The sequence below is a fragment of the Theobroma cacao genome, chromosome 4 (assembly GCF_053813885.1).
Source record: "Theobroma cacao isolate CCN51 chromosome 4, ASM5381388v1, whole genome shotgun sequence".
NCBI lineage: Eukaryota > Viridiplantae > Streptophyta > Magnoliopsida > Malvales > Malvaceae > Theobroma > Theobroma cacao.
In genome coordinates, this window is record NC_142642.1 from 31,834,910 (window position 1) to 31,862,582 (window position 27,673).

Genomic DNA, 27,673 nt, shown 5'->3' on the forward strand with positions numbered 1-27,673 from the left:
TGGGTTTAATATCAATTCATAAACAAAAATAAATGCAAATAAAATAAAATTGAAAATACAACAAGTGCAAAATAAAAGCAAACTATGGTAATAATAATCAGATTTGAAAGAGATAAATAATAATATTAAAATTAAGAAATTAAAAATAGTTGTCTACAAAGGGTAATGATTTGTCTATAATTTATATACAATCTTAAACCATTGCTCTTTGAGTTTAGAAATATGGGAGAAGTGGAGTTTGACAAGAGCGAAAATCACCTGGCAGGCTGCATTACCAACACCCAGAAGAAGCAGCAAAGCTCCATGCCATCCAACTCCAGGCATACTCTGAAACCTATAGCCTTTACCGAAATGCAGCGCAACCCAGCAACCAGCTGTTCCAACAATCAGAACCCTCCAAAAGGTGCTGGTTTTTCCTTTTATATGTCTCTTATAATATAAAATCCAGTACATCAAAATAATTGAAGCGTGAGTTATGATTCCCTTAATATCTTTCTTGGAGATTGATTGCAGCAGCGAAGCGAGAATCGCAATGACCAAAGGGCCTGCGTAAATTGCTTTCTATAGCCATATGCAAGAAGATTCTACCATCAATTTTCATGCTTAATTGATTAACTCAAAGCTAGGAAAAAAACCAGCACATTAAATGAAGTAAAAAAAAAAAAAGAAATTATCAATACCTCATTAGCAAACTGTTTCAATCTATTTAGAACGGATTTAACACCTGGGTGTTGGACGGTTAAGGTTCTCTTCGGGCGGCGAATTCGGAGTTTTTCAAGAAGTTTGAGGAATGTGGATTTCAGGGTTCTTTTATTTTGAATGGAGATTGAAAGTGTTGATCTTGATTTCACTTGGAGTTTGAGGACGAACTTGTGGAGCCTAAGCAGGAGTGAGAACCGGTGGAACTTCCAGGTGGGTAAGATTTTTGTTGCTTGAAGTTTGAAATTGAAGTTCTGGGCTCTGGCTTGAATGCTTACTTTCCAGGATTGCTGCTGCTTCTCCGCTTGCATTTTGCTAGCAGAGAAAGCGCATTGCCCAATGAAAGAGAAGCAGGGGCCGTTGCTTTTGCTAGCCGTTGAGCTGAATGGACAATGATCCCTTGGGTTTAATGCAAACCCAGGCCCATAAAGTTCTTGCTGTTCAACCCCTTTAAATATAATTTCGGCTATAGTAGTTGAATTGAACTTTTTCTTCATTAAAAAAATTTCTTATTATTTAAAAAACATCTTTATTTAACACATTAAAAATTATCACATAACTATACGAGAAAAAAAATCCAATGTAATGATTATTTTATTTTAGTGAATATCACACTTTCGTTAAAATTTTGATACATTAAGTTAACGAGGGTTTATAGAATTGGTTAAGAGTAGTTCAAATGTTACTTTAGGCAAGGTTTTCTACATTCAATACATTATTCTCATCAAATTCAAGAAGGGACATCACAATTAATTATCAAATTTTTTTCATAAATATAACCTTAACCAGTGTTAATTGGCATTGTTAATATTTTTTAAAAATTATTTGTAGATCATTAATATTGATGGTATATATTCATTCAAAAGGGCAACAAATGATGGGTAAAACATAATTAATGATCCCATAATGATTTTTAAATATTGATTTGTCAAACTTTAAATGAAAATGATATTTACTAATATGGAATAATTGTTTCATATATAGTTTCTTTTACTATTCTATATATTTAACATGTAAATATTTTCATAACTAATATTTTTAAATTTTCCACTCTACAACTTAAGGTGATTGACCGAATTATTATGTATTCATCTTTGGACTAAAGCAGTTTAATTGCTTTTATGGTCAATATGCTGAAAAATCAAAATTTGCGCTAAAATTTTGTACAATTGCATGGTTTATATTTAATATGCTGTTTGTGTTGATATATATTTTTTAGTTACATATTTTAAGTGTTATTATAGGTTTTAGGATTGTAACCATATGCTTTATGACTGCATATTAATTTTATTGTAAAATTTCATAAAAAAGTATAGTTAAACCTTTTCATACATTGAGTAAGGTTAAATTTTTTCTAAGTAGCCTTAACTATGGTAGCAGTTATAGTTTGGAAGCTCCACCGGCAGCTCCTAACTCATTTGCTTCTCTTTGGTTTTTAATATATTAAAAATAAATGAAATGAAAAGGATGAAAGCAAAAGAAAAAGAAATTAAGGAAAAAAATTAAAAGAATTAGAGACTAATTTTGATGTGTAAAAATTTTAATCTCTATTTATCCATTAATTTTTATTTAATTTACCTTAATTATTACGTATTATATGATTAAATGACTTTTCTAATACAAATTAAAAGTTTGAGAGAAAAAATGTGACGTTTGAAACTATAGGAGTATTTGAATATGACACTGGATACAATTTATTCTTAAAATTTTGTGATTCCCAAAAATGTATATATAGTATAGTGGATCAAACTCCAAATATTTTTTATTAATTAATTAACCTTTTGTCTAATTGATCTTTCAAAGCTTTTAGTACATATTTTTAAGGGTGTCATCCTAATGCCAACTCAATCTATAGCATTCATTATAGGTGCTTTTTTTTCTTTGAAAAGCATACCAGATATATTAAATAAAAAGAGGATACATCTGGATTTGAGAGTGAGACTAAGAGGAGTCTTTCCACCTCGTCAAAACAAAAATTCCCATGCATTATAGGTCGAGGTGCATGCTTCGCCCGGTTCACATGACCATGATAAAAACATGAGCTATATATGTGCACAAGACAAAATTAATAATTAAGAGTACCACCTTTTCAAATTCTAAATTATATTCTTATGACGCAAAGAAGAACTCAAAGCAAAGTCGAATAAGTAACAGAAATTAATGAACAAGCTCCTAAATCGTAGTGAAGAAGGTCAGAAAACCGCACCTTGGCTAGCCGCCAGCGGCCAAACCTGAAGGCTCCAACCACATCCTTTCGGTAACTAGCTAGAATCAATCTTCCTATAGTCAAGTAGAGTGGTTCTCAAAAAGTATTTAGTATAGTTTTTCTCTTCTTTTATTTCTTAGTGTGTGAATGAGATCTCTTTTTTCATTTAGTACAATTAAATCTCGATTTTTAATTTAAAATTAAAAATCATGTATAATTATTCTTTGTAAATTTTTTTATTTTCGATGGAGAGTATCTAAAACTATGGCCTCTCTTTTAAATACTGTGGGCGCTTTGCTTGTCTGTTAGCTAGAGGCTGATTAGCATCTTTTATGTGTGGACTAGAACTCCAAATTTCAGCTTTAATTAGTTATCGCCAGTATGGAAATATATAAAGAGTGACATATATCATAATTTTGGCAGCCTACTTTATGATGTAAATAGAGGTGAATATTCCTCGTTGCTCGGCTGAATGGCCAAGCCCATTGAGCTGGTAAATAAAAGCTCCTAAGAACCAGTCCAATCATTGCAGCAGTCCAAACCTAACAAATCCATGCAGTTTAAATTAATTCCTAGCCCTCCAGCTATAAATATCGAAACCCACCACCCCAAGAGTCACAACAGAAATATCAATCAGAAATTAAGCAATTTCAGTCTAGTTTACTCCTCATGGCTTCGCACAATAACTTCCTTCTTCATGCTTTCGTTTGGTTGGCCCTTGCAACCACGGCTTTTTCCTTATCTTCCAAATTCTATGACAAGGTTTGTCCCCAAGCTTTGCCAGCCATCAAGAAAGTAGTGCAGGCTGCTGTCCACAGGGAGCGGCGCATGGGAGCTTCTTTACTTCGTTTGCACTTCCACGACTGCTTCGTTAATGTACGTACATTCAATTCAAACCTTTTATCTTTGTCATTCATTAATTAAACTTTATTTTCTAATTTTCATGCATTATGTTATTGTAGGGTTGTGACGGTTCACTTCTTTTGGATTCTACATCTACTATGGACAGCGAGAAAAATGCACGTGGAAATTTTAATTCTGTGAGAGGATTTGAAGTGGTAGACCAAATTAAGGCTGAAGTAGACAGTGTTTGTGGGCGCCCTGTGGTTTCTTGTGCAGATATCTTGGCTGTTGCAGCTCGAGATTCTGTAGTTGCGGTAAAGTCAAACTCATTTTCATTATCAGAAATTTGTCAGTTGAATTCATAATAAGCATTTCTAATAAAAATTGTCATGGTTGCAGCTAGGAGGACCGTCATGGAAGGTTCGTTTGGGTAGGAGAGATTCAACCACAGCCAGCAGGACTCTAGCAGACACTGTACTTCCATCTGCATCCATGGACCTCCCTGCATTGATCGACAACTTCAAGAATCAGGGCCTGAACCAAAGAGATCTTGTAGCTCTCTCTGGGGGCCACACCATTGGGCTGTCACAATGTTCTATCTTTAGGAACAGAATTTACAATGCCACAAATATTGATCCTCCCTTTGCTAAAGAGCGAAGAGCAACTTGCCCACGAGTCGGAGGCAACACTAACCTCGCTCCTTTGGACCCAACGCCTGCACGCTTTGACACTGCATACTTCAAAAACCTGGTGAAGAAGAGGGGACTACTCACCTCAGATCAGGCACTTTTCAACGGTGGCTCAACTGATAAACTTGTTAAGACTTACAGCTTGAATCCTGATGCTTTCTGGGATGATTTTGCTAAGTCTATGATTAAGATGGGGAACATTAAGCCTTTAACCGGAAAGCGAGGACAAATTCGTGTCAACTGCAGGAAGGTAAACTGATGAAGCTGTTGTGCTCTGTTGCTCTCCAAGTCCAATTTGTCATCTTTTTTTTTTTTTTTTTGTATTTGTTGTTGAATAAGAGGTCTTAACTCTTCTATGGACCTTAAGTAAATTGTTTGATACGTTGTATTCAGTTCACAATTGTTAAGTTCAAGTGTATAAAAAATTCTTTTGATTTTATTTATTGCGTCTTCTCAAATAATCTCACATTTATTAATATTAGAGGTAATTAGGTTGAAGCTAGTTGGTTTGATAATGAAATAATACAGTTTTTATTTTGCTGAAATTAGTTTAATTCAAATTAAGTCGATCGGGCTGATCACGTTTATATTTCCCTCAAAAAAGAAAAGCTAAAGAGTGTAGATGGGTTCCTGCTTTGTGCTATTTCTTATATACTTCTTTTTCCCTAGACATTTGATACAATTAGAGCACGTTTTCCAGAGTTGGAGAACATGCCAAAGTCGTTCATCAATGGCGCCATCATGAGGCCTACTCAGTAAATGGCATGCATTAGTTTTATGTGCATGTTCAATCCTATGTACATTACTATGATAAATACATGAGCTATGTGCAGAAGATATTAGTTCTTAGGACATTCTGTCTAATTTATATTCAAACCTCTTAAATTTTGACAATAATTCTATGTGAATACATTAGTATTCAAACTGGATAGTCCATCTCAAAAAAATATCTTTTGTTAAATACATAAGTACTATCATTAATCACCCATCAATATTCTCATTAATTTAATGACGTGGCAATATTTTTAGAATAATTTTACCTTTCATTAATTTTAAAAATTATCACTATGTAAAATACAATTTCTTTCTCTCTCTACCCCAACATTCTCTTTTTGAAATTTTCTCCACTGTGACCAACAGCAACGAATGGTGGCGGTGGCAAGCATGGCAAGCATCAATTGGACTTTCCTTAGCTAAATCCTTGCCGTGGAGAAAGAAGAAGGATACTTTAAACATTTTATATTTACCCCTTAATGCCGTTTACACGTTTAGGATAGACTGTTCAATTTAAATACTAATAAACCTATGTGAAATTACAACTAAAATTTAAAAGGTTTGAATATTTTACCATATATTTTTATACTACAAACTACAAAGAAAAACTCGAAGCAAAATCGAAAAGCTGATCGGAATTAAGATTTAAACATGATACATTGACAATATATTTATTCTAACCCCTTCGAGCTAAGTCAAATTGATACTAACATGTTCTCACTGTATTATTAAACAAACTTAGAAGTTTAGAAATTTTAATAAATAAATATTTATAAATTTTAATTGAAGAAAATTTAAATAAACAATATAGAATTGTGGTGGTTGCATGAAGGCTGAGATATTGAGATGTTTGGCTAGTGTAGATTGTGGTGGACATGGGTAAATTTAACGATTTGTGTTCACATGTTTGAATTTTGTCATGTAAATATATGATATTAATAATTATATGAATAAACACGAACATGACATGCTTAATTGTATTTGTCAAAAATTTAAATACATAACTCAAAACAAAATCAAATAAATTATTAATTTATTATTATACTTTAATTCAAAATAAGTACGAACACAATACAATTAATTAATTAATTATTATACTTTTATTTGATTAAAAAAGTTCAAAAAAAACAACAAAATAATATTGTACAAAATATTCATTTATTTCCTTACAAAATATGTTTTTACAATTAACTTTTGACTGTTTTTGAATGAAATTAATAACACTTTGTTAAAATTGCATTCACTAAAAAAATATATGATAAATTTTTGATTTATCACTTTAAGCAAAAGTAGTAAATTCGAAACATTTGTTAGCATATGCATATCTTTTATGTTTATGTTTAAGAGGAAACTTAGCTTCTAATAGTCCTCGTTCAATGTTCATAGTAAGTCTATGCTCATTGTTAGGTGTTCACGGTTCCTACGTTGAGTATAATTATGGTATTATCATATTCATACACTGTTATGTATAGATCGAAGCCTATGAGATTGTAGTAATTATGTAAGAACAACCCAAGCCAAGTTAAAGTTAATATAATTGAATGTGAGCTCTGCGTGACTTAGCCAGTAGCCACACATCGCCATAATTATCGTGTCTAATAAGGGATGGAGCCAGAGTTTCAAGTCATGGGTAATTCATGTTATAATCATTTTATAAAAGAATTATGCTATAATTTTATTTTTGTGCTATGTATTTATCTTCAAACCTTTTTAAAATAAAAGTTATTCTAATAATATTTTTGACTCCATAATTAATGTATATATTTTTATTCAAAAATTAAATTCCAATCTCTCCTCATTTAAATAAAAAAACCATTTGTATTAAATGTTGTTATAATGTTTTTGATATGTAAAATATTAGAAATAATTGTAGCAAAAGTAATTTAAGAGAGTAAAAAAAAATGGAATAGAAAAGAAAAGGTTTGGGAAAGCCACGGGGCCATGGTCCCCCCCGGGATCAATGTGCCTAATTTAACCATTAGTTGATGCCTACCACATTGGGTGTCACCGATTGCTGTCGTACTCTCGTATGGTCTTCACCCGTCATATTAAATTATTAACAGTCAAAAGTGAACCCAGACACTACATCACTGTTAAAAAGAGTGCAAGTGCTAAATGGGATAAACCAACCAGGAAGAAAGTTGAGAAGTGCAAGTAAAATAGCCAGTCCTTGAATAATTTGTACAGTACATATATACTACAAGTGCACATGCCTTGTGCAGTTGCACCAGATCAGTTTAGTTGACTAGAAAGTTGTGACTAAAACTCTTTATTTCTCTGGAATCTAGATGATGAACAATCTATCTTCACTGTAACTCTGTAAGCAAATATATCTTTTAACTTGTGAGACTTAAAAAAGGAGAATAAAAAATTAACAAGAAACGTCCAGCATTTGCAATTGGCTCCCAAAAATCTCAATCAATTGATCTCCTCTCCTCTATTGAAAGTCTAACAACTACGAGCACAGTAAAGCTCTAATCGACCTCCAGTTCTCGGACTGATGATCAACTGTATTAACTTCCATCTTCAACAACTAAAACAACGCTGCCATGCTGATGATCTCCTAATCCATTTACTGGGGTTCGCCGGCCAGTGACTTCCGGGGTTGTCTCGGTACTTGCTGTATCATGGTCAAGTAACGAATGCCGACAATTCGGGCAGGACGAGTGTGACACCAGCCACGTGTCTATGCACCTCACATGAAATCCATGGTTACATTTTGGGAGCACTCTAACTTTTTCTCCATCCACAAAATCTCCAAGGCAAATTGGGCACTCAGTGGACGGAAAATTCACACCTGTCCCATAAACAGCCACGGGAATTTGCTTCAAATCTCGTTTTTTGAGGCCTGTTGTTGCCAGGCGGGTCGCTGCTTGTTCTGGCGTCTCCAGGGCAAACCTGCGGCTGCAACGAAGAGCGCAACGGACTATTGAGTTCAATCCCAGCGCACAGATCAGAGCACATAAAAGGGCTGCCAATATAATCACCATGTTGGTGTCAAAATTTGCCTCGCTAATGTAAGAATCATGAGTTTTGTTTCCATTTGCTGGTGGCAAGCTCACTTCTGTCTCAAGCAGGCGGCGATGCATATTCACAATTGATGGTAACATAGCTGACCACTTGAAAAATTGAGGGAAAAAAAAACCCAAGCAAACAAACAAGTTTAGTGCAGTAGAAGTGTTCCGAACCCCTAAAGGATGGTATAACTTTTGATGCGTTTGTTTAATGTAAAGGACCAGGAAGCGGAAAAAAGAACGAAGGGTTTTCTGTTTTATTTTTTTTTTTTATTCTTTTATTTCCGCGGGGTCAGGTCGGTTTACCTTGGGCAGAACACAAAGGTTCTTTTGGGCTACAGCAATGTTGTCAAGATTCCAACTAGAAAGAGACACAGAAAGAGCATCTTCTTTGTCTCTAGGATAAGGAAAAGGAAGACTGTAAATTGTTTTGTGGGTGCTTGTTATCCGAATCGGGGACCGTTTCGCTGCAGGATTCCCCAGCTTCTTAATCAGAAAAATGGTCCTCCCAGCACTGAAATATGTCTCTTCTTGGAGCCGAAAAAGAACAACAAAGCAAAAGATGATTGAGATTGAAACAGAGAATTAGAAAATTGCAGCCTTACCGGAGACTCTCTGTTTTTTGCTATACAATTCATGGCTAGAGGTTGCTCAATGAGGTCACGGTTCTCCCTTTCATCGCCTGAAAGCTAGAGCACTAACCTTACTTTATGCAGTTGCAATAAAGACTGGAAGGCTAATTTATATCACACTGATTGTTGTCTTTGCGGGGGTCAGGTTTCAAGAGATCCATGCTAAGATACAAATGGAAGATCCAGAGTTAAAGTTAGGCATAAATGTGGCTGGTTTGCCTACCTAATCATGATTTGGCACTTTAAAACCTCTGATACTCGGTATCAAATCCTATCATGGTTTCCTGGTTAAACAGTTGTTCCACAACTTAGTAATTCCAGCGTGGTTTCAGCCAGTGACAGAGGACTTTGGTCATCAGGGAGATGCAGCTTGATTAGTGGAAAGTTTGCTGCCGTTTTCTGATTTGGTTACTTACGACTTTTGACATCATCATAGGCAGATAACTACTATGATTAATCCAGAGGAAATCAACCTCACCCGCGAAATATCTCCTACCCTTTTCCCCTTTCCTAACTACAAAGTGAATTGATGTTATCCTTTTTAATGAAAAGAAAATGCAACTTGGACATTCTACGAATCGAAAAAGCATACAACTTGGGGAATTACTCAAACACCCCCTTCATTTTAACACAATATCAAATGATTAGTCGCCTCCAATTAAAGGAAAACCTCCCTTGTAATTAAAAGTCTTCAAATGCCAATAATAATCCTTAATTGGATAAACAAGTTTTTTTAAGTTAATAAATACAGATCTGAAATTAAAATTTATTAAATTTAAAGATTTTTTCAAGTTTTAAATGATATGTATTATAATCCATTGTTTGATTTGAAGTTGAGAGTAGATTTCAAATGCTAATTTAACAAATTTTATACTCTTATTACAGGTTATGTTTCGGTAATAAAGAAAACACTTTGCCAAAATCAATGAATCCTGGAAATTAATCAAGATCTTCTATCTCAAAAACTATGATTAAAAAAATAAAAAAACCAGTCAGATGGAACTATGAATTTAACCCTTTTTAACTTTATAAAACTTCTTCCCCGCGGATGAGGACATTGCCCCATTCGTGACAAGAACTAATCTTGTGACCGAGGGATTGGTCTCGTGACCGTCGGGGACACGTTGATTTGTCGGGTTTTTATGTTTTTGATGAGGTGGTGGACCCTCGGATGGCGGCATGGATCGTGGGGCTTCGTGGTTGGTTTTGTTGAATTTCAGGTTACATCAAAGAGACATAGCTTTGCTAGCTTTGAACCACTTTGCTAACCTCATTGTTTAATGCTTATGCAGTTAGGTACTAAAGAATGAAAGCTGTTGGGAGTTGGAAATAGCCACCCATTTTCCCACATAGAAGCTTGGTCTCAATAGATGGCCTCAGCAACCAAAACCGAGATTACCAAACATTGTGCTTGCTGCTTAGTTAAACTAACCCCACAGCCCACCTATGCATTATTGCCATTTATGAGCTAAGACTCTTCCTTTTTTGACTTTATCTTGCTGATGAATCCTTGTAAAGTAACATGATTAATTGCATCATTATCTTGCCACCAAGAACTAGATGGAACTTTAATAAAATTGGATTCATGTATAACTGGAGCGAATGTGATACCTTCATAGTCATGTTCCTCTAGTTAAGTTTTATATTTGAGACAATTTCTTATGTCCCTTTTCCTTATCAAAAGAACATTGTAGTTATTTTCTTAGGACAACTTCTAAAACCCTTATAGGGATAGATTGACCAAATTCCTTTTTTATCCTCAATTTGTTTAGGAACATTAGTTGTAGTGGACCATCTCAATGATATATTATGAAACTCTGCTTATCCTATCGTAACTCATAAAACAAAGTCCTCTAAAAAAATTAACAAGTCCAATATCTTATGACACCCTATACCTTTGTGTCACTGCAATTAAGAACTTTTTTACACTAATTGTATCAAGAAGTCCACTTAATAGGTGTACAGGAATAGACCTTTAAATAACAAGCATACAAAATTTATTTGATCTTTTCCATACATCAAAGATTTTTCTTATAATTTTCAAAATTTCCAACAGTATGTTCAAAACGATTAACTACATTCATAACTAGATCTATTGTTGCTATATAAATAGCAAATTATACATCACTTTTCTAATTCTTAATATTTGACCCATTATAAAACGATGGTTATATTGTTATTAATAGAAAATATGATTGAAAATTTAAATAATGTAATTTAATTCAAATAAATAAAGTAATTTAAATACTACAAAATCTTAAATGAGTATAACTGAAGAGCATCGACACATCATTATGTGAACACTTTTAAGCTAAATGCTTGACATAATAGAAATTCTTTACTATAAAAGCGAGCATGAAATATAATACAATTTTTGTAACTTACCGCAATTAAGTGAATAAATTTATTAGAGTTAGCAATTCCCACACATACTGTTATGTGCTACCTTTTAATTTTTATATGCAAACACCACCTTTAAGTGAATGAATGCATACCAAAACCAAAGACATCCTTAAAATATATGTGAACGATAACTTCACAACATTAGTTAATTAGTCACTTTACTCACTACAAATTAACTAACATAATGATACTTCTCCCATAATGGGATAGTGCTTTATATTACCTATACAAACTTTATAATGTGATTTATCTATTTAATTATTAACTTAATGAGCACAAGGCATCATACTCCAAAATCATACATACATATGTGACATAATCTTATAAGATATTCAGTTATTATATAACTCTATTTATGTCACCAAATAAATTTGTTGCATTTAAAATTTAGAAATATTTAGGGAAAGTATATGTTACCATTAAACTAAAAAATATGAAAATTATTTTTCTGTCACATGCATTTCAAAAATATCCTACCAACATATTCAACATAATAAATTAAATGCATATAATAAATACACAAATATTAAACATGCACAAAAATTAGACAAATAGCACAAATAGGTAGAATTGAAGAGTGAACTTAAATTGTCGAAAACCAGCCCAACATATTGGTTTGAGTGGGCCATAGGTGCCCAAACCGCCTCCCTTGCGTGTGGGCCTTGCTAGCCATGTGATTAGCCATCTTTTTCAACCTCTAGCCGCGTCGGATCGGGTCAAACTCGAGTGGAGCAATTTCGACCTATTTCGAGTCTGCCGTGCTTTTTCTCTCTAGTTCTCGATTATTAAGGCCATTTGATGCAATTTTACACTCCATTTACGTGAATTAAACGTAAATTCATTGAACCCATTCATCAAATTTTATTAAAAAAAAAAAAATTCAATTTCTTTTTCGGGTTTCAAGAATTCAAGTTCTTTTGGATTTGAAAAGGGAATCAATCACAGTTGGGTTAAAAAACTAATGTGGGCAAGTGTTGCTATTCCTTTTATAAAAAAAAAAAAAATCCAAATTCACTATCCTTTCAATGACATTAGATGAGACTTGCTTTCTTTTGTTAGTAACTGACGAGATTAAATCTCCTTGGTGTTTTGCATAATTTTGAGAAAAAAGTCAGATTTTTTTGCCATATGCATATCTCTTAATAACTTTTTTTTTGGGTTATTTAACGTGCTTGTCTCATGACGTATTTTATGCGAATTTTTTAGACACAATGTTTTAAAAGGTTTTTAAATTATTTAAAAAATATTTTTTTTATTTTTTATTACATTCAATGAAATTTTTATATTTTTATTTTAAATTAAATATACCTCTATTATTAATGATTAACTTAATATAAGTCAAAATATCACTTACAATGTTTATACTTATAGGGTGAAAAGATCACTTATCAATTTCATCATGTTACATCAACATGTTATGTCAGCCATATATGATGTACAATAGTAGAGTAACATTTTGATTAATAACAATTAATCCATCATTAATTATAAAATTTATTCAACTTAAAATAAAAATATACAAATTTAATTAAATATATTTGTTTAATTTTTTTAAAATATTATATATTTGTTTTACCTAAATAATCAACCACGTGGTTGGACATCTAGTCAAATATTCCATGTCTTTAGTTGATTACAAACCTTCACGTATTAAACGTAGCATGTACCACACTCTGTTAAAATGTATCATATTTTAATTTTTTTAAAGATTTAATCTTGATTTAAATTAAGTGATAGGTTTGATATGAACATGATAAATTGAGCAAAGATTTAATCCTATAATTTGAGTAATTAACTTTTACCATTTTTTTATAAATTGTTTGGTGAAATATGCATAAATATTGTATTTTCAATTTTGTTAAAGGAAAGTGCTTACAATTTTTATTGGTCCCAATTGTTCCATTTCTTGTGTTATTGTCACTAGTGAAGAGTAAGATGAGAAAAAACTCTGAAACCTAAGTAGAGAAATGCTCATTTTCATTAAAATCCATGTCTCCTCTATTATGGCACCAAAAATAACCATCGCTGCTACTAACCATGTTTTCCCAATTCGATTTATCAAATTACTCTATTTGAATATCTTTCTTTTCTTGAGCCTAATCATCATCAACTTACCTACCTACCTTTCTGTAGCTAAACCTCTCCCTAATTTGAAATGGTTATGCCATTGGAATGCTAGCAACTGAGTCAACCAGGTGAGTGGACTTAACTCTATACCTGCATACTTGACTTCTCAATTTTTTGCTGAAAAAATTTCACGTAAACTAAAAACAATAAAAATAAAATTAGATTTCTTTATATATGGGCAAGTTGCAAGGTATTGGAAAGATGTTGTACATGAAGTAGCAATGGAGTATCAATCTCTCTGTTACTAATGAAGGCTATCTCAATGCTATCTCAATTAGTGATCCTAGTAATGAAGGCTATTTCAATTAATGATTCTAATTTGCCGTGATTGATATGATGAAGACCATTTCAATTGATATGATTTGGTTGACTTGGCTATTCTAATTGACTTAGTGATTCTAGTTGTAATTTTCCTTAATTATAGGCTTGGTCATATAATGTTAGCTTGATCTAGGGAATCCCTATGTATTGCATAAATTATTTTTCCTTTTGTATTGACAATGAAACTTGTATATAAACACCTAATGGCTTCTTAATAAAATCATCCAAAAGAGTATTCAAACTCTTCATGGTATCAGAGCAAGTTGTAGACAACCTAAGTTAAAATTTTTTTTATGGCTGATAAGGGTGAAAGAGGAGTAGATAAGGGCAACGTGAGCTTGGTACTTACCATAGGTGTGAGTATGTCGAATAGCACCTTGGTCGATACTAAGTCACCCTATTATCTACATTCCTCTGATCATCCTAGGTTAATATTTTTCATCCATCCTTTAAGCAAAATAGGAGACAACTATTTTACTTAGAGGCGCAGTTTTTTCAACGCACTCCAATCTAAAAATAAAGCAGAATTCGTGGAAGGAATGATTTCAAAATCGGAAGTCAATTCACCAGAGTTTCAAGATTGGGTATAAAGTAATGCAATAGTATTATCCTGGCTAATTAATGCTCTTTGCAAAGAATTGCAGTGTGGAGCAGTACAAGCAGAAAATGCAAGTGAGTTATGGGCAGATCTTAAAGACCTGTTCACTCAAGGCATTACTCCTAGAGTTTATGAACTTAAGCGAGCCATTGCACTCTTATATCAAGAGAAAGTTCCAGTTTCTTCCTACTATAGAAAATTGAAATCACTATAGAATGAAGTTCAAACCTTTTGACCTTTGCTTGTTTGTTCTTGTGGAAAGTGCACTTGTGGTGTGACAAGGTAAATGCAGGAGATGCATGAGGAAGAGAAAGTATTCAACTTCTTGATGGGGTTGGATGATAATTACACAACCGTTGGGTCACAAGTTCTTAGCATGGAACCCTTGCCCACCATTGGACGAGTCTATGCAATCGCAGCACAAGAAGAAAAACAGTTAGCGGTGGCTACATCACGAGCCATGGTGCCCGAAGGAACAACGTTAATGGTAAGAAATCAAGCCACCGGTAGTGCAAGATGTGGTAGTGGATTGAAGGTTGGGGATCAACAAGTTGATCAACGCAATGAACAGCAAGATCGACACAGTGGTGAAGGTTCTCGTTCTCGTTGCTCACACTGTGACAAGATTAGCCACACCAGTGATAATTGTTATGAGATTGTTGGTTACCCAATAGACTGGCAAAGGAAATTGAAAGCTGGAGGAGACTAAGCACATTTACTCAGTGATAAAGGGCTAAGAACTTCGGCAACGTCAACTGGCATGAAAGCCCATGCTTTGTTGGCTGGGTCAGAGACAAGCACACCTTAAGAGTCTTCCTCACCTGTTCCTGGGCTAACACAAGCTCCTATCTAGCAACTGATAGACCTTTTGGACCGACAATCCGACAATAGCAATGGTCTAGTAGTCAACTTGGCCTCCAATGCGAACTTTTCTGGTAATTCTTCTAGTAAGAAAGATAATTCGTGGGTAATTGATACTAGGGCCATAGATTATATTGCCCATCAAATCAACAGTTTATCTGGCATGGTTGAAAATCTTGATATTCCACCTATTCAAATTTCGAATGGTGACACTGTACCAGTTCATGTTTTGGGTCAAGTGAATCTTGGGCATAACTTAACCTTGGAATGGGTTCTGGGTGTACCTGAATTTTGTTTTAATTTACTATCTGTGAGCAAAATAACTTGTGACTTAAACTGTCTTTTCATTTTTGGATATGGATTTTGTGCAATACAAGACTTACACTCTAGGAAGTCGATTGGAGTGGGTAGAATGCGGAACGGATTGTACCACTTGGAGCCAATGAGGGTGGGTAAGGCATTTTTGGCTAAAAGCAAGGTTACTGACAAAGATATTATGATTCTGTGGCATCATCGATTAGGGCACATTCCTTTGGATCTTTTCTCAGTGGTTTTGAATTTATCTATTAATTGCATTAGAAAAGACAATTTTCTTTGTGATGCATGTTGTAGGGCAAGACAAACCAGATTATCTTTTTCGAATAATAAGAATAAAAGTCAGCATGCTTTTGATTTAATTCACTGCAACATTTGGGGTTTGTATACATAAATTTCTCGTCGAAATTTCTTGACTTAAAAATTGTGAGACAAATACAAGTATTTGATGAAGTGAGTGATGATCTCTGAAAATTTCTCTGATTAATTTCTTCAATTCATCTTCAAGAGTCACGAACTTGGACTTAGTCTTGATCACGAAGGTGCTTGATCTTGGCGTCAAGGGTCTTCACGACTTAGTCTTGATCACGAACACTTGATCTTCGCTTCAAGGGTCTTCACGACTTAGTCTTGATCACGAACGTACTTGATCTTCTCATTAAGGGTCTTCATGACTTAGTCTTGATCACGAACACTTGATCTTCGCTTCAAGGGTCTTCACGACTTAGTCTTGATCATGAACGTATTTGATCTTCGCGTCAAGGGTCTTCACAACTTAGTCTTGATCACGAACACTTGATCTTTGCTTCAAGGGTCTTCATGACTTAATCTTGATCACGAACACAATATCTTGATCACGAACCTCGCTTGATATCTTGATCACGAACTTCGTTGCCGCTTTGATCACGAACTTCGTTGTTGCTTGATCTTCACTTCAGAAATCTTCTATTCTTCTTGATCTCTGAAATACTCCCAATCTTCAAATGCTCCGAATCTTCGAATGCCTCTGAATGAATCAAAATGGCTTGGGGGAGCCCCCTATTTATAATGTTTGGTGGGAGACTTTGATGAGAATGTAATCTCTTTGAATTATCTCTAAATTATTTTAATTTATTTAGAGATAAATCATGATGACTTATTAAAAGTTTTTTTGATTGGCCGAACCTTGAGTCCTTGAATTTTGATTGGCCGAAGTTAGGTATTATTTCTAAATTATCTCAATTTATTTAGAGATAAATAAAATAATCCAATTTGACTTTTATCTCTAAATTAATATAATTATTAAAGATAAATTAAATGACCAATAATTAAATTTTGATTGGTAAAAAATATGAATATTATCTCTAAATTATCTTGATTTATTTAGAGATAAATTGGATGACCAACAACTAATTTTTGATTGGTCAAAAATATGAATATTATCTCTAAATTATCTTGATTTATTTAGAGATAAATTGGATGACCAATAACTAATTTTTTATTGGTCCAATTTAAATATTATTTTCAAATTATCTCAAGGGATAAATATATACCAATAGGAGAATTGGTTCAACTATACGTCTTTAAGATAATCTAACCAATAAATTAATTACTTTATAATTAATTACATGGTTATGACATCATTAAATCCACATGACGGCATGTAATTGGCTGATAATTTTTCTCCTTCTACAGGGTCCTTATCACACCACATCTTATTAAGGATCACACTATTTTCTTATGATTGTTGATGACTACAGCAAGGCAACATGGGTATTTCTCATGAAGCATAAATTAGAAACTAGAAATCTCTTACTTTATTTTTTTAATGGGTCAAGACACAGTTCAATACACAAGTAAAGATACTGCAAACAGACAATGGGATGGAATTTAAGCATGAGGATTTGGTGGACCATTACTTTGAAAATGGTATGGAAAGACAAACTAGTTGCACAAACACACCTCAACAAAATGGTGTGGTGGAACACAAACATCACCATCTTTTGAAAGTGGCTCGTGCACTTCGATTTCAAGCTAATCTTCCCATCACTTTTTAAGGAGAATGTTTACTTACTATAGTATATCTGATCAATCGCATGCCGCTCTCAGTCATAGAGAACAAGACTCCATATGAGAAACTGCTTGGCAAGCCTTCGACTTATGATCATTTTAGATCCTTTTCGGTGTCTCTGTTACAAGTATGTCAACAATAAATCACGTGATAAATTTGCCTCTCGTAGTAAACCAGGTATCTTTGTTGGTTATCCTTCGGGACATAAAGGATATCACATATATAATCTTGAAAGCAAAAGGATTTATGTTTCACGAGATGTGCAATTTTGGAAAGAAATATTTCCTTTTGGCAAGACCGATGAAAAGGTAAATAATTTGATTGCTAAACAGACATCTCATACATAGATCACTTCGCTTTGTTCATTTGATGAACCACTAAGACACTCGAATCTAGAAAATATAACACAGCAAAAACATACTGAAAGCTCACCTACTAGTCCACAACAAGCTAGGTTGGCCCAACATGATGATATAGAAACACTAATGGGTCGTAAAGTCAATAGCCCAAACTTAAGGACAAGGACTTCACATGATTCATCTTTGAGACACAAGCCTTCAATCCTAGTTTGGAGTCCCATTTTGAGCCCTAAAGAATATAAGGTCAACCAAATTCCTAATGCCCTTGATTCTCTTATGCTTGAACCAAGGATAGATATTCAAGAAGCTAATTTCCCTTCAACACATGATGAGCAACGCAATATTATTTCTACCAAACGACAACGACAAGTTTCAAAGAAACTTTCTGGTTATGATTATACATTGCCCCCCTCACTTGCTCTTGCTTCACACCCTTCACCTCCTACAACTAACTCAATGGTATATCCTTTATCTCACAATATTTCTTATTTCAAATTTTCTAAAGCTCACAATATATTTCTAATGGCCATCTTTGCTCAGATGAGCCAAAGTCATTTTCTCAGGTAGTTAAATCGCAACACTAACGTGATGCTATGGCCAAGGAGATAACAACATTAGAAGCAAGCAATACTTGGACATTGACATCTCTACCTCCAAGAAAGCAAGCCATTGAGTCCAAATGGGTGTATAAAACCAAATACAATCTAGATGGAACAGTAAAACGTTATAAAGCATAGCCAGTGGCCAAGGGATATACTCAGATTGAAGGGGTGGATTTTCAAGAAACCTTTGCTCCAGTTGTGAAATTAGTCAAGGTACGCTGTCTTTTGGCAGTCGCTACGGTACATAAATGGAAATTGCACAAATTAGATGTTAACAATGCCTTCTTACATGGTGATTTAGAGGAAAAAGTCTATATGAAAATACCTCAAGGCTTTTCCAAAATCGGGGAGCAGTGAGTTTGTTGTCTTAAGAAATCTTTCTATGGGCTTTGACAAGCATCGCGAAATTGGTACAAAAAATTCACTAATTCCTTACTGGCTATGGATTTGGTCCAATCTCATGCCTATCATTTTTTGTTTACATATTCGGCCAAGAAATCATTTGTTGTGATATTAATCTATGTTGGTGATGTTATAGTAACAGGAATTGACACACTCAAGATTGCTCAACTAAAAGCTCACTTGGATCGTGAGTTTTGCATAAAAGATTTGGACAAACTAAAATATTTTTTGGGAATTGAGGTTGCACGATCTCTTTCTAGTATTGTCTTAAGCCAACGAAAATATGGGCTTGATATTTTGGTAGTTAGTGGACTCACTGGTTGCAAACCTGCATCAACACCCATGGACCAACAAATCAAGCTAGATCTTGATACAGGCCCTTTTTGTTTGGACCTAAGGCAGTACAAAAAGATGATTGGCTGATTGTTATATCGAACAATTACATGACCCGATATCAGTTTTGCTGTTCACATCTTAAGTCAGTTTATGCATTGTCCGCGTTAGCCTCATTTAAATGCAGTTTTGCGTGTTCTTAGATACTTGAAAGGGTCTCCAAGTCAAGGTTTATTTCTCCCCACTCATAGTCAGTTAACCCTTCGAGCTTATTGTGATGCAAATTGGGTAGGTTGCCCAACAACACGTAAGTCAACTACTGGACACATCATTTTCCTTGGTTTATCTCCTATCTCATGACGGTCTAAGAAACAGTAAGTTGTCTCTCATTCCTCTGCAAAAGTAGAGTATAGGGCCATGGCTACTACAATAAGTGAGATTGTGTGGCTTCTCAAGCTATTGGCAAATCTACATGTCTCACATCTAACACCGATTCCACTGTTTTGTGATAATCAGGTGACAATCCATATTGCAGCAAATCCGATCTTTCATGAGCATACTAAACATATTGAAATAGATTATCATTTTATTAGGTAGCATATCCAGTTTAAAACTCTTGTTCCACGGTCAATTTCATTACAGTTTCAATTGGCAAATATTTTCACCAAGGCTCTTGGACGGAATCGATTCCATGACTTATTGATCAAGTTGGGCATTGCAAATTTGCATGCTCCAACTTGAGGGGGAGTAATGAAAGCTATCTCAATTAGTGATTTTAGTAATGAAAGCTATCTTAGTTAATGATTCTAATTTGCCATGATTGATGTGATAAAGACCATTGCAATTGATATGATTTGGTTGACTTGACTATTCTAGTTGACTTAGTGATTTTAATTGTAATTTTTCTTAATTATAGGCTTGGTCATAACATTAGCTTGATCTAAGGAATTCTTCTTTACTGCATAGATTATTTTTCCTTTTGTATTGACAATGAAACTTGTATATTAACACCTAATGGCCTCTTAATAAATTCATCCAGAAGAGCATTCAAACTCTTTAGTTACTTGTATCGTTTCATAATCCATACCCAGGGAAACGACATTCCTTCAAAACCAAACTTAGCATCCAAGACGAAAGATTTCTTTTGCTGAATTTCTCTGGCTTTCTTTTCTCATTTTTGCCGCGCGGATGGATTTGAAAAGCTTTTCTTTCCTCTCGTTTTTTCTTTGGGGGAAAAACAAACTAACTTTTAAAGGTCTTAAACGACAGCATGGGAGAGACTATAAATGGACGCGTGGAATGACGCGCCCCCAAATTATCCTCTTTCGCGCCCATTTTCTTCACAGTTGATATCTTAAACAAGCTTCTCTGGCAAGCTTCACAATTGATATCTATTTTCTTTAGGGTTTTCAAAATCTTGTTTTTGTTTTCTTCAACTGAAAAAAAGAAGAAGAAGAAAAGTACAATGAGGAGATCAACGAGGAAATCTTCCATGGGATTAGGATTAGGGGTAGAAGAACCCCTCAATTCAAATTCGGTACTTTCATTTCCCATCCTACATTTTCCCTTTTTTTTTTTATACTCTTCCAGTTCCAATTTCCGAGGAAATTGCTGAAAACAGAGAGAACTTTAAATTGTGTAATTTTGTAACGTTTCTGTTTTTCCAACCAAATGAAGAGTTAAGTAGAATTTTAATTGAATTTTCTGGGGAAAATTTTCGTTTTTGATGTGTTTCTATTCAGTTACCAACTCTTTTGGTACTAATCTTCCCGTTCTTTTAGATAATTCTTTAACTGTTTGTAGCTTATGAAGTATAAATTGTTGTTTAGATTTTATTTAATATTGTAGCAAACAAACGCAAATTTCTTTAGTTATCATAACTTAACTATGCTGTTGTCGAAAAACTTAGGCTTCTTAATCACATTCTTGTTGTAATTCTATTGTTGAGTAATTGCAAATATTACTGTTTTCGACATTTACTGTAAGTTTTCTGCTAGGAGCTCCCATCAAAGGCATTCTTTTAAATACTTCAGATGTAAAATTTTCAAAAAAGAAAAAAAAATCATACATATCATTGAAGCAGCAGTTTTGAATTGTTAGTACTTAGTGTTTGACTTAGCGATTAAAGTAACTTTGCAAAACTTATGTCAATATGCTGTCAAGCTGCTTTTTTCCTTTAATATGTTATATGTTTTTTTTGGTGGTATTTAACTTATTAATACGCCAATTAAGAAAACCTTGTGCTGAGATTTAGATAAGAGGATGAATTGTTCATCCCATGAACAAGAAATTAAAATTTAATGAAGCTCTTATGTTTGACTTTCCATAATGTTTTTTTCCTTTTCTCTATTTAATTTAAAAAGATGCATTTTTGAGGGTTTGCTATGCAAATGTGTGCAGATTGGGAGTTTTCGCACAAGATTTTCCTTGTCATCATTTGTTAAGCGGGTGGAGAAACTCACCGATGATCAAAGAAATGCAGTAAAGAAAGTGGGTTTTGGCAATTTGCTTCTCATACCAAATCAGATGCTGAGCAAGAATTTGCTAGTAGAATTGATGGAGAGATGGCATTCTGAGGAACGTGGTTTTATGCTGCTTCCTGGTATCCTCAAAATTACACTGATGGATGTTGCTTTAATTTTGGGAATATGTGTGATTGGTGATCCTATACTCCTTAGAGAGGATGAAGCTTTTTCTGATCTGGAAAGTGATTATGGAGCTGCTTTGTGGAAGAGAAAGATCACAGTTGCATCACTTGAAAGTAGACTTGATTCACTTGGAGAAGCAGTTAATGAAGACTTTGTTCGGACATTCATACTCTTCATGTTTGGCACTCTGCTTTTTCCAAATGCAAATGGAAAAGTGGATTCTCGTTATCTTTCTTTTCTTAAAAATTTGGATGATATTGGTCACTTTGCATGGGGTGCAGCTGTTCTAGAGGACATATTCATGTGGTTGAACAAAAGAAAAGAGTCAAATGTGCAATATGTCGGAGGTTGTCTTATACTTCTTCAAGTAAGTTCCTATAATTTATGGGTCCAAGGAGTCAAAAACCTGTGGTTTCTGCATAGATTCTTGATTCATTAAGAAGCCTGTTAAGGTTGGAAAATGTGTTATGTCCATAACAGCTTGTTGTTATGCGAAGAAAATTCTAATGACCTCTTTCCTCCTTTCTTCAATGACTGGAAAGGAAAAAAACAGGGGGTTGGGGGTTGTGGGGGGCGGGGGGGTGGGCGGGCGTTGGGCTGTTATCTTAAATTGTCCACGGTACAATTTAAGGGACACTCAAATTGCCAATGTGACATTTTAGGAAGGTTTTGGGGACTCTGGTTTTACATGTGCGAACATGTAGGGTTTCCGTTTGTGTAAGTCATCCTTAATTTACATGATCTTTTTTATTATTGTGAATAGATATGGTCTTATGAGCACATTGACCTGGCCCGACCAGACTTGATAGATAGCTACTTGACATTTCCCCGTGCATGCCGATGGGAAAATAGTAGGTCTCATCAGAGACAATGGTTCACTGCAAAATTTAGGGAATTGCAGGATCATCAGGTGCAAAGATCACTAATCATCAATTATTTTAATTGTTTTCTAGCTTTCAGATGCTAATTTTAAATTTGTACACTAGATAACATGGCAGCTACAACCAACTTCTGAGGAGTTAGAATTTGATATTATCAATGAGTTATTGGAGGTCGAGAGTTCCAGTATAGACAACTCTTCAGATAGTGGTTCAGTTATTAGTGTGAGTTTCTTGCTTAATTGTATTTCTGCTGAAATCCTTAAACAATTATCGAGCTTTCAGTATCCGTTCTTTACTGTTAAAGGTTGTTGGACTTCAAATAGAATCAGATGTGCATCATTCCACTAAAGTACAAGTACAACAGGGAAAAAAGGTCAGTTTGATGAAGCAGTCAAAACTGTCACGGTTTTTTCCGGAGCTGCAAACTATGGGCTTTCCATCAAAGTCATGTCCTTTGGAATTACACAAGGAACATGTGGAGCTATCATCACAGTGCCAGAACTCAGAGAAATTGACTGGAGGCAAGGTGAGTTTTATCTTCTCTCTTTCTATGTTTGCAGTTGAGTTATTGGTATGCATTTCTTGCTTAGTTGTAGGTGTGCTGAAATACTTAAACCAATGCTTAATAGTCCTTTACTGTTAAAGGTTGTTGGACTTCACCTAGAATCAGATGTGACTAATACCAGTAAGTTACAAGTACAAAAGGGACAAGAGGTCCATTTGAAGCAGTCAACGGCATCTCAACAGAAAGCAGAAGTGCAAATAGAGAAAATGGAATTTCCATCTACTTCATGTGCTTCCGAATTACACAAGGAGTTTATCGAGCTATCATCACAGTGCCAGAACTCAGAGAAATTGACTGTTAGTGGCAATGTGAGTTTTCATCACCTCTCTATCTACTCTATGTTTACAAATAGTGCAATTGCCTTATTGGTGTGAGTTTTTTGCTTAGTTGTACTTCTGCTGAAATACTTAAAACAATTGCTTGATAGTAATTATTTACTGTTAAAGGTCGTTGGACTTCACCTAGAATCAGATGTGACTACTACCAGTAATGCACAAGAACAAGAGGGACAAGAGGTCCATTTGAAGCATTCAACAGCATCAATACCAGAAGTGCAAACAGAGGTTGTGGCTTTTCCATCACCCTCATGCGTTTCCAAATTGCACAAGGAGTGTGGAGAGCTACCATCACAGTGCCAGAACTCAGAGAAATTTATGAGCGGCAATGTAAGTTTTTCTCCTCTCTCTAACTTACCTTTTCATTTGTTTCATTCTTGATAGTTACTTTAAATAACATAGATATATGATCTTTGTTCTTCAGGAAGATGAATTGATTAAGAGAAATCGGGTATTGGAAGTTCAAAATATGGAATTGAGGAAAGAGATAGAAGATTTAAAAGTGGAAAACAGACAATTAAAAATGTATTTCAGTTCCACAAATGATCTGGTGACTCGACTAGAAGGGCTTGTAATGGATGAGACATACTCATCATAGTTCAGATGAAAATATTTATCAAATGTTTTTCTTCTCTTATTGTTTTCATCTGCATATTTTATAAGTTGGCAACTGCATGCTAATGCGACCACTGCATATCTATCAAATCCTTGATGATGCATGTGATCAACATTCAATTGCACTGCATGAAATGTAATTAGGTAAGCTTTGATTGTACGTAATTAGTTTTGTACTATAATTGTGTCAACTTGATTATGATGTGGAGGTTTTTGTGTCTAATATATATAAACTTGTTGCACCTAAAAGTTTCATCAACTTGTTTACTTAGTCATGTTAACAAATTAATTTTGTAGTTCAACCTTTTTAACTCATTTAAACTTATTGCTTGGATAATTAATAGTATAATAGAACTCACTAATTAGTCAATTAACTATTTGCTTTTTAAATTTTGTAAGTCTCTAGGCTTCACCCAATTACAAGAATAATGCTTGAAATATTTCAACTAATCAAGATATATACTTAGGTACTGATTGGCACTATGGCACTGTGCCAAACACATCCTTATACTTTGGTTATTTTTGCTACTTGTCTTTTCATTTTGAAAGTAAAAGAAAAAAAAAAGGGTGCATTAACATACAATAGTAAAATCCATTCTTAAAGGATTATAAATGAAAAATCTAACTTTATTAAACAAAATGAAAATTTTTATTTGTATATAGATTGCTTATTTGCTTAGTTTTAATGAACTATGATTTGGCGTTTTTACCTTTTATTTTGTTTTATAAGAGCGTTTCAAGAGGCAAAAAGCTAAAAGCCTAAAATCAAGCACAAAAAATAACAACTAAACATGTAAGTTATTGATTTTTTATTTTTAAATGTATATGTAGGTAAGTTGGTATAATATCTGAATATGCCTCGATTTCTATCTAAAATTGCATTTAAACTTTTAATTTTATGGTGTTCAATAAAGTCTAGACACTGTTATTTAAACGAAATTACAATAATTGATTCTGATGTTGGGTGCAATACCGTCCAACAAAGATAACATAACAATAATCCTTGTAATCTTTACGTTACTCGAAGCTACATGGCATTTTTAAAAAGTGAAAAGTAGTTTTTGTATGAGCAAACTTTCTTAAATTATAATTATTTAAAAAGATTTGGAATTTAAATGAAAAAAATTGAGAGATTAAAAACCAAAAGTGAACTTTGTTATTAAAGGACTAAAGACTTGTACTTGGCTTGATGTGTTTGAATGGCATATTTTCTTTCAAATTTTCTTTCACTTTAGTTGCCCACCTGGTGAAGTAGGGAATTACTATTAACAGAATTTGCCTTTAACAACAATCGTTGGGTTTTTATCTATTGGATGCTCTTTAATATGATTGGTGGCGACCGTAAATGTTGAGTAATGTGCTATCATATTTATTGAAGGTAGTTTAGTTAATGTGACAAGAATTAATGAAAGTAAAACTTGCGTTTAAGTGTGTGTAGTTAAAGTTGAATTTCCTAGTCACTTTTGTGAACTAAACATAGGAGTGTTATGTGCTGGAAAATAAAGAGAAAATTTTTGAATGAAAGTTATAGCCACCCTTCTCTATTCTATTCTCTACTTATGCTGAATATTCTAACAAACAGAAAATTATCAAATCCAATATAATCTGTGTGTTTAGATAAAAAATCATCTCAAAAGACTAGCCAACAATACAGCGCACCACACCAACATTTTCTACGTCTTTATTATATGTTAAAATGGACGGTGGTACATTGTCACTGTCAATTTGGTTTCGAGCAAACATGCATGCTGCTTAAAATTTAATATGCGCCCCGATCTACGCTTATGATGTTTGGCCATGTAGGGTTATCCTTTCTTTCCCCCTTAGTATTAAAATTAAATTTATTGAACATGCATTAACGTTGTATGATTGCACATGATCGAGCTGAGGCTGCCTCTTGGGAAGAACCGAGAAGCCTGACTTAAACTTTTTCTAACAAAGTAGAGGATTAGATCTTCTCTGCTTTTCTTCTTTCTTATTTGAAGCGAAACATGTATATATTGTGTACTACGTATGATATTAAAACTAATGTTTTCGGCAGAGTTACTGATAAGCTTATAGCTGTTAGAATTTTTGAATGATTATGGTAAGGAACTATATCTAATATTGTTTCGTTTTGAAATGATCCTTCGTGGTAAGGGGAAATTAAGCTACCATTATGCGTAGTTGGTAGTCATTTGATCGTTGGTATAATGGAATTTTCCAGGATACAGTTGCAGAAAATGCAATCCTTTTAAAAGTAAAGACCTGACTAAACTTAATAGATCATTAGAGATAAAGATTACATTTGAACACGCAAACAGGATTTAATTTCAGGTTTTGGGAAGCTGAAAACAACACCAAGATAGCTTCCCTTTACCTCATAAGTGACAAACATAATACTAGTAAAGCTCCCCTAGAGAGAGTCTCTAGTAGACTCAAACCGCCCGCTTATTTCTCCCTACTTGATCCTCCTGAGCCTACTCGGCACTCGCTGATCCATCAACCTCACTGCACCCTGCGACACACAGCAATCACATACAGAAATTATTACATGATTTGTTATTAAGCTGTAGGATGCAAAGTGATCATTATACTAGAGTTCATATATACTTGTTGCAGTCGGTGGAGGGGCTGATGGTGTAAGGAAGATGGAGACCACATTTGCCAGGGAGGCCGGCTGCTAGACCAAGGTTGAAGTTCGAGTACGAGAATCCATTGACAGCTGATTTGATACACTTGCAGACATTCTGGCGGTCAGCTGAGGTCTGCGCCTCACCATAGAGCGTCTTGACCCCATTGCAGCAATTGTCTGGCAGTGGTCCGCCATATTGTACGTAGGAAATGCACGGGGTTAAGGTCCTCACCACGTCGCCGCACGTCACAGCTGCTCTCGCCTGCAGGGTTGCACTCACCACCATGCACACAACGAGCATCAGGGAAGCCAACTTCAGGACTCCAGAACTAGCCATGATAACTCTGTTTAGCAACACTCTGAACAAATTCTTTTTTTCGCTCAAGTAGTTGGTTAGAAACCTCTATTCTTCTCCTTGGACGCTACTCCTGAGTTCTATCCACCCCAAAGCTGGTGTTTATATAGGGAAGTAAAAGTAAAGTTGGGGTGGCTTGGCTAGTTTCGTTGAGAAACGTAATTGGTAGTTGGGTTTAATTTATTGCTTTGATGGATACGGTTGAGTAATTAAATGCTGTTATCAAAGATGGAACAGATCTGGATTCAAATAAATACCTATCAATCACCCCGTCAGAATCAAAAATTTTCAAAAGAAATTACTCCTACCATGTCAAGTAAAATGGTAACCGTACCATCATGTCATATTTTGTCTGTTTATTGCCATTATTATAACAAATATGTACACACCACTTCTTTAATTAAACTATCTCATTTTCGTTTATCATTTACA

At 34.3% G+C, this 27,673-nt stretch overlaps 4 protein-coding genes and 1 pseudogene across 8 annotated transcripts; 2 read left to right on the forward strand and 3 right to left on the reverse strand.

The window, feature by feature from the left end:
* Positions 1–102: 102 nt before the first annotated feature.
* LOC18602222 (uncharacterized) lies at positions 103–1,064 on the reverse strand (annotated as a pseudogene). The gene is made up of 2 exons (XR_016025826.1): positions 681–1,064; positions 103–561 (listed from the first exon to the last, which is right to left on the reverse strand). The product of XR_016025826.1 is annotated as an uncharacterized LOC18602222 (transcript).
* Positions 1,065–3,573: 2,509 nt separating this feature from the next.
* On the forward strand, positions 3,574–4,880 carry LOC18602223 (peroxidase RIP1-like). The gene is made up of 3 exons (XM_018118898.2): positions 3,574–3,781; positions 3,868–4,062; positions 4,148–4,880. The coding sequence occupies exons 1-3, from the start codon at positions 3,575–3,577 to the stop codon at positions 4,694–4,696; spliced, it is 951 nt and encodes a 316-aa protein (XP_017974387.2). The 5' UTR covers position 3,574; the 3' UTR covers positions 4,697–4,880.
* Positions 4,881–7,339: 2,459 nt separating this feature from the next.
* On the reverse strand, positions 7,340–9,315 carry LOC18602224 (RING/U-box superfamily protein). 3 transcript variants are annotated; one of them, XM_088805351.1, is made up of 3 exons: positions 8,831–9,315; positions 8,532–8,692; positions 7,340–8,323 (listed from the first exon to the last, which is right to left on the reverse strand). In XM_088805351.1, the coding sequence occupies exon 3, from the start codon at positions 8,319–8,321 to the stop codon at positions 7,725–7,727; it is 597 nt and encodes a 198-aa protein (XP_088661477.1). In that variant the 5' UTR covers positions 8,322–8,323; positions 8,532–8,692; positions 8,831–9,315; the 3' UTR covers positions 7,340–7,724. The 3 variants fall into 3 exon arrangements, with proteins under 3 accessions (XP_088661477.1, XP_088661476.1, XP_007033541.3); XM_088805350.1 differs by having other exon boundaries at positions 7,340–8,330; positions 8,831–9,312; XM_007033479.3 differs by lacking the exon at positions 8,831–9,315 and having other exon boundaries at positions 7,340–8,330; positions 8,532–8,809.
* Positions 9,316–20,473: 11,158 nt separating this feature from the next.
* LOC18602225 (uncharacterized) lies at positions 20,474–24,294 on the forward strand. Of its 2 annotated transcripts, none has more exons than XM_088805226.1 (8): positions 20,474–20,765; positions 21,629–22,243; positions 22,640–22,786; positions 22,863–22,979; positions 23,122–23,283; positions 23,403–23,630; positions 23,769–23,987; positions 24,082–24,294. In XM_088805226.1, the coding sequence occupies exons 1-8, from the start codon at positions 20,694–20,696 to the stop codon at positions 24,253–24,255; spliced, it is 1,734 nt and encodes a 577-aa protein (XP_088661352.1). In that variant the 5' UTR covers positions 20,474–20,693; the 3' UTR covers positions 24,256–24,294. The 2 variants fall into 2 exon arrangements, with proteins under 2 accessions (XP_088661352.1, XP_017974348.2); XM_018118859.2 differs by having other exon boundaries at positions 20,477–20,765; positions 23,062–23,283.
* A 2,209-nt stretch (positions 24,295–26,503) lies between these two features.
* On the reverse strand, positions 26,504–27,365 carry LOC18602226 (non-specific lipid-transfer protein 1). The gene is made up of 2 exons (XM_007033482.3): positions 26,865–27,365; positions 26,504–26,769 (listed from the first exon to the last, which is right to left on the reverse strand). The coding sequence occupies exons 1-2, from the start codon at positions 27,221–27,223 to the stop codon at positions 26,760–26,762; spliced, it is 369 nt and encodes a 122-aa protein (XP_007033544.3). The 5' UTR covers positions 27,224–27,365; the 3' UTR covers positions 26,504–26,759.
* Between the last annotated feature and the right edge of the window lie 308 nt (positions 27,366–27,673).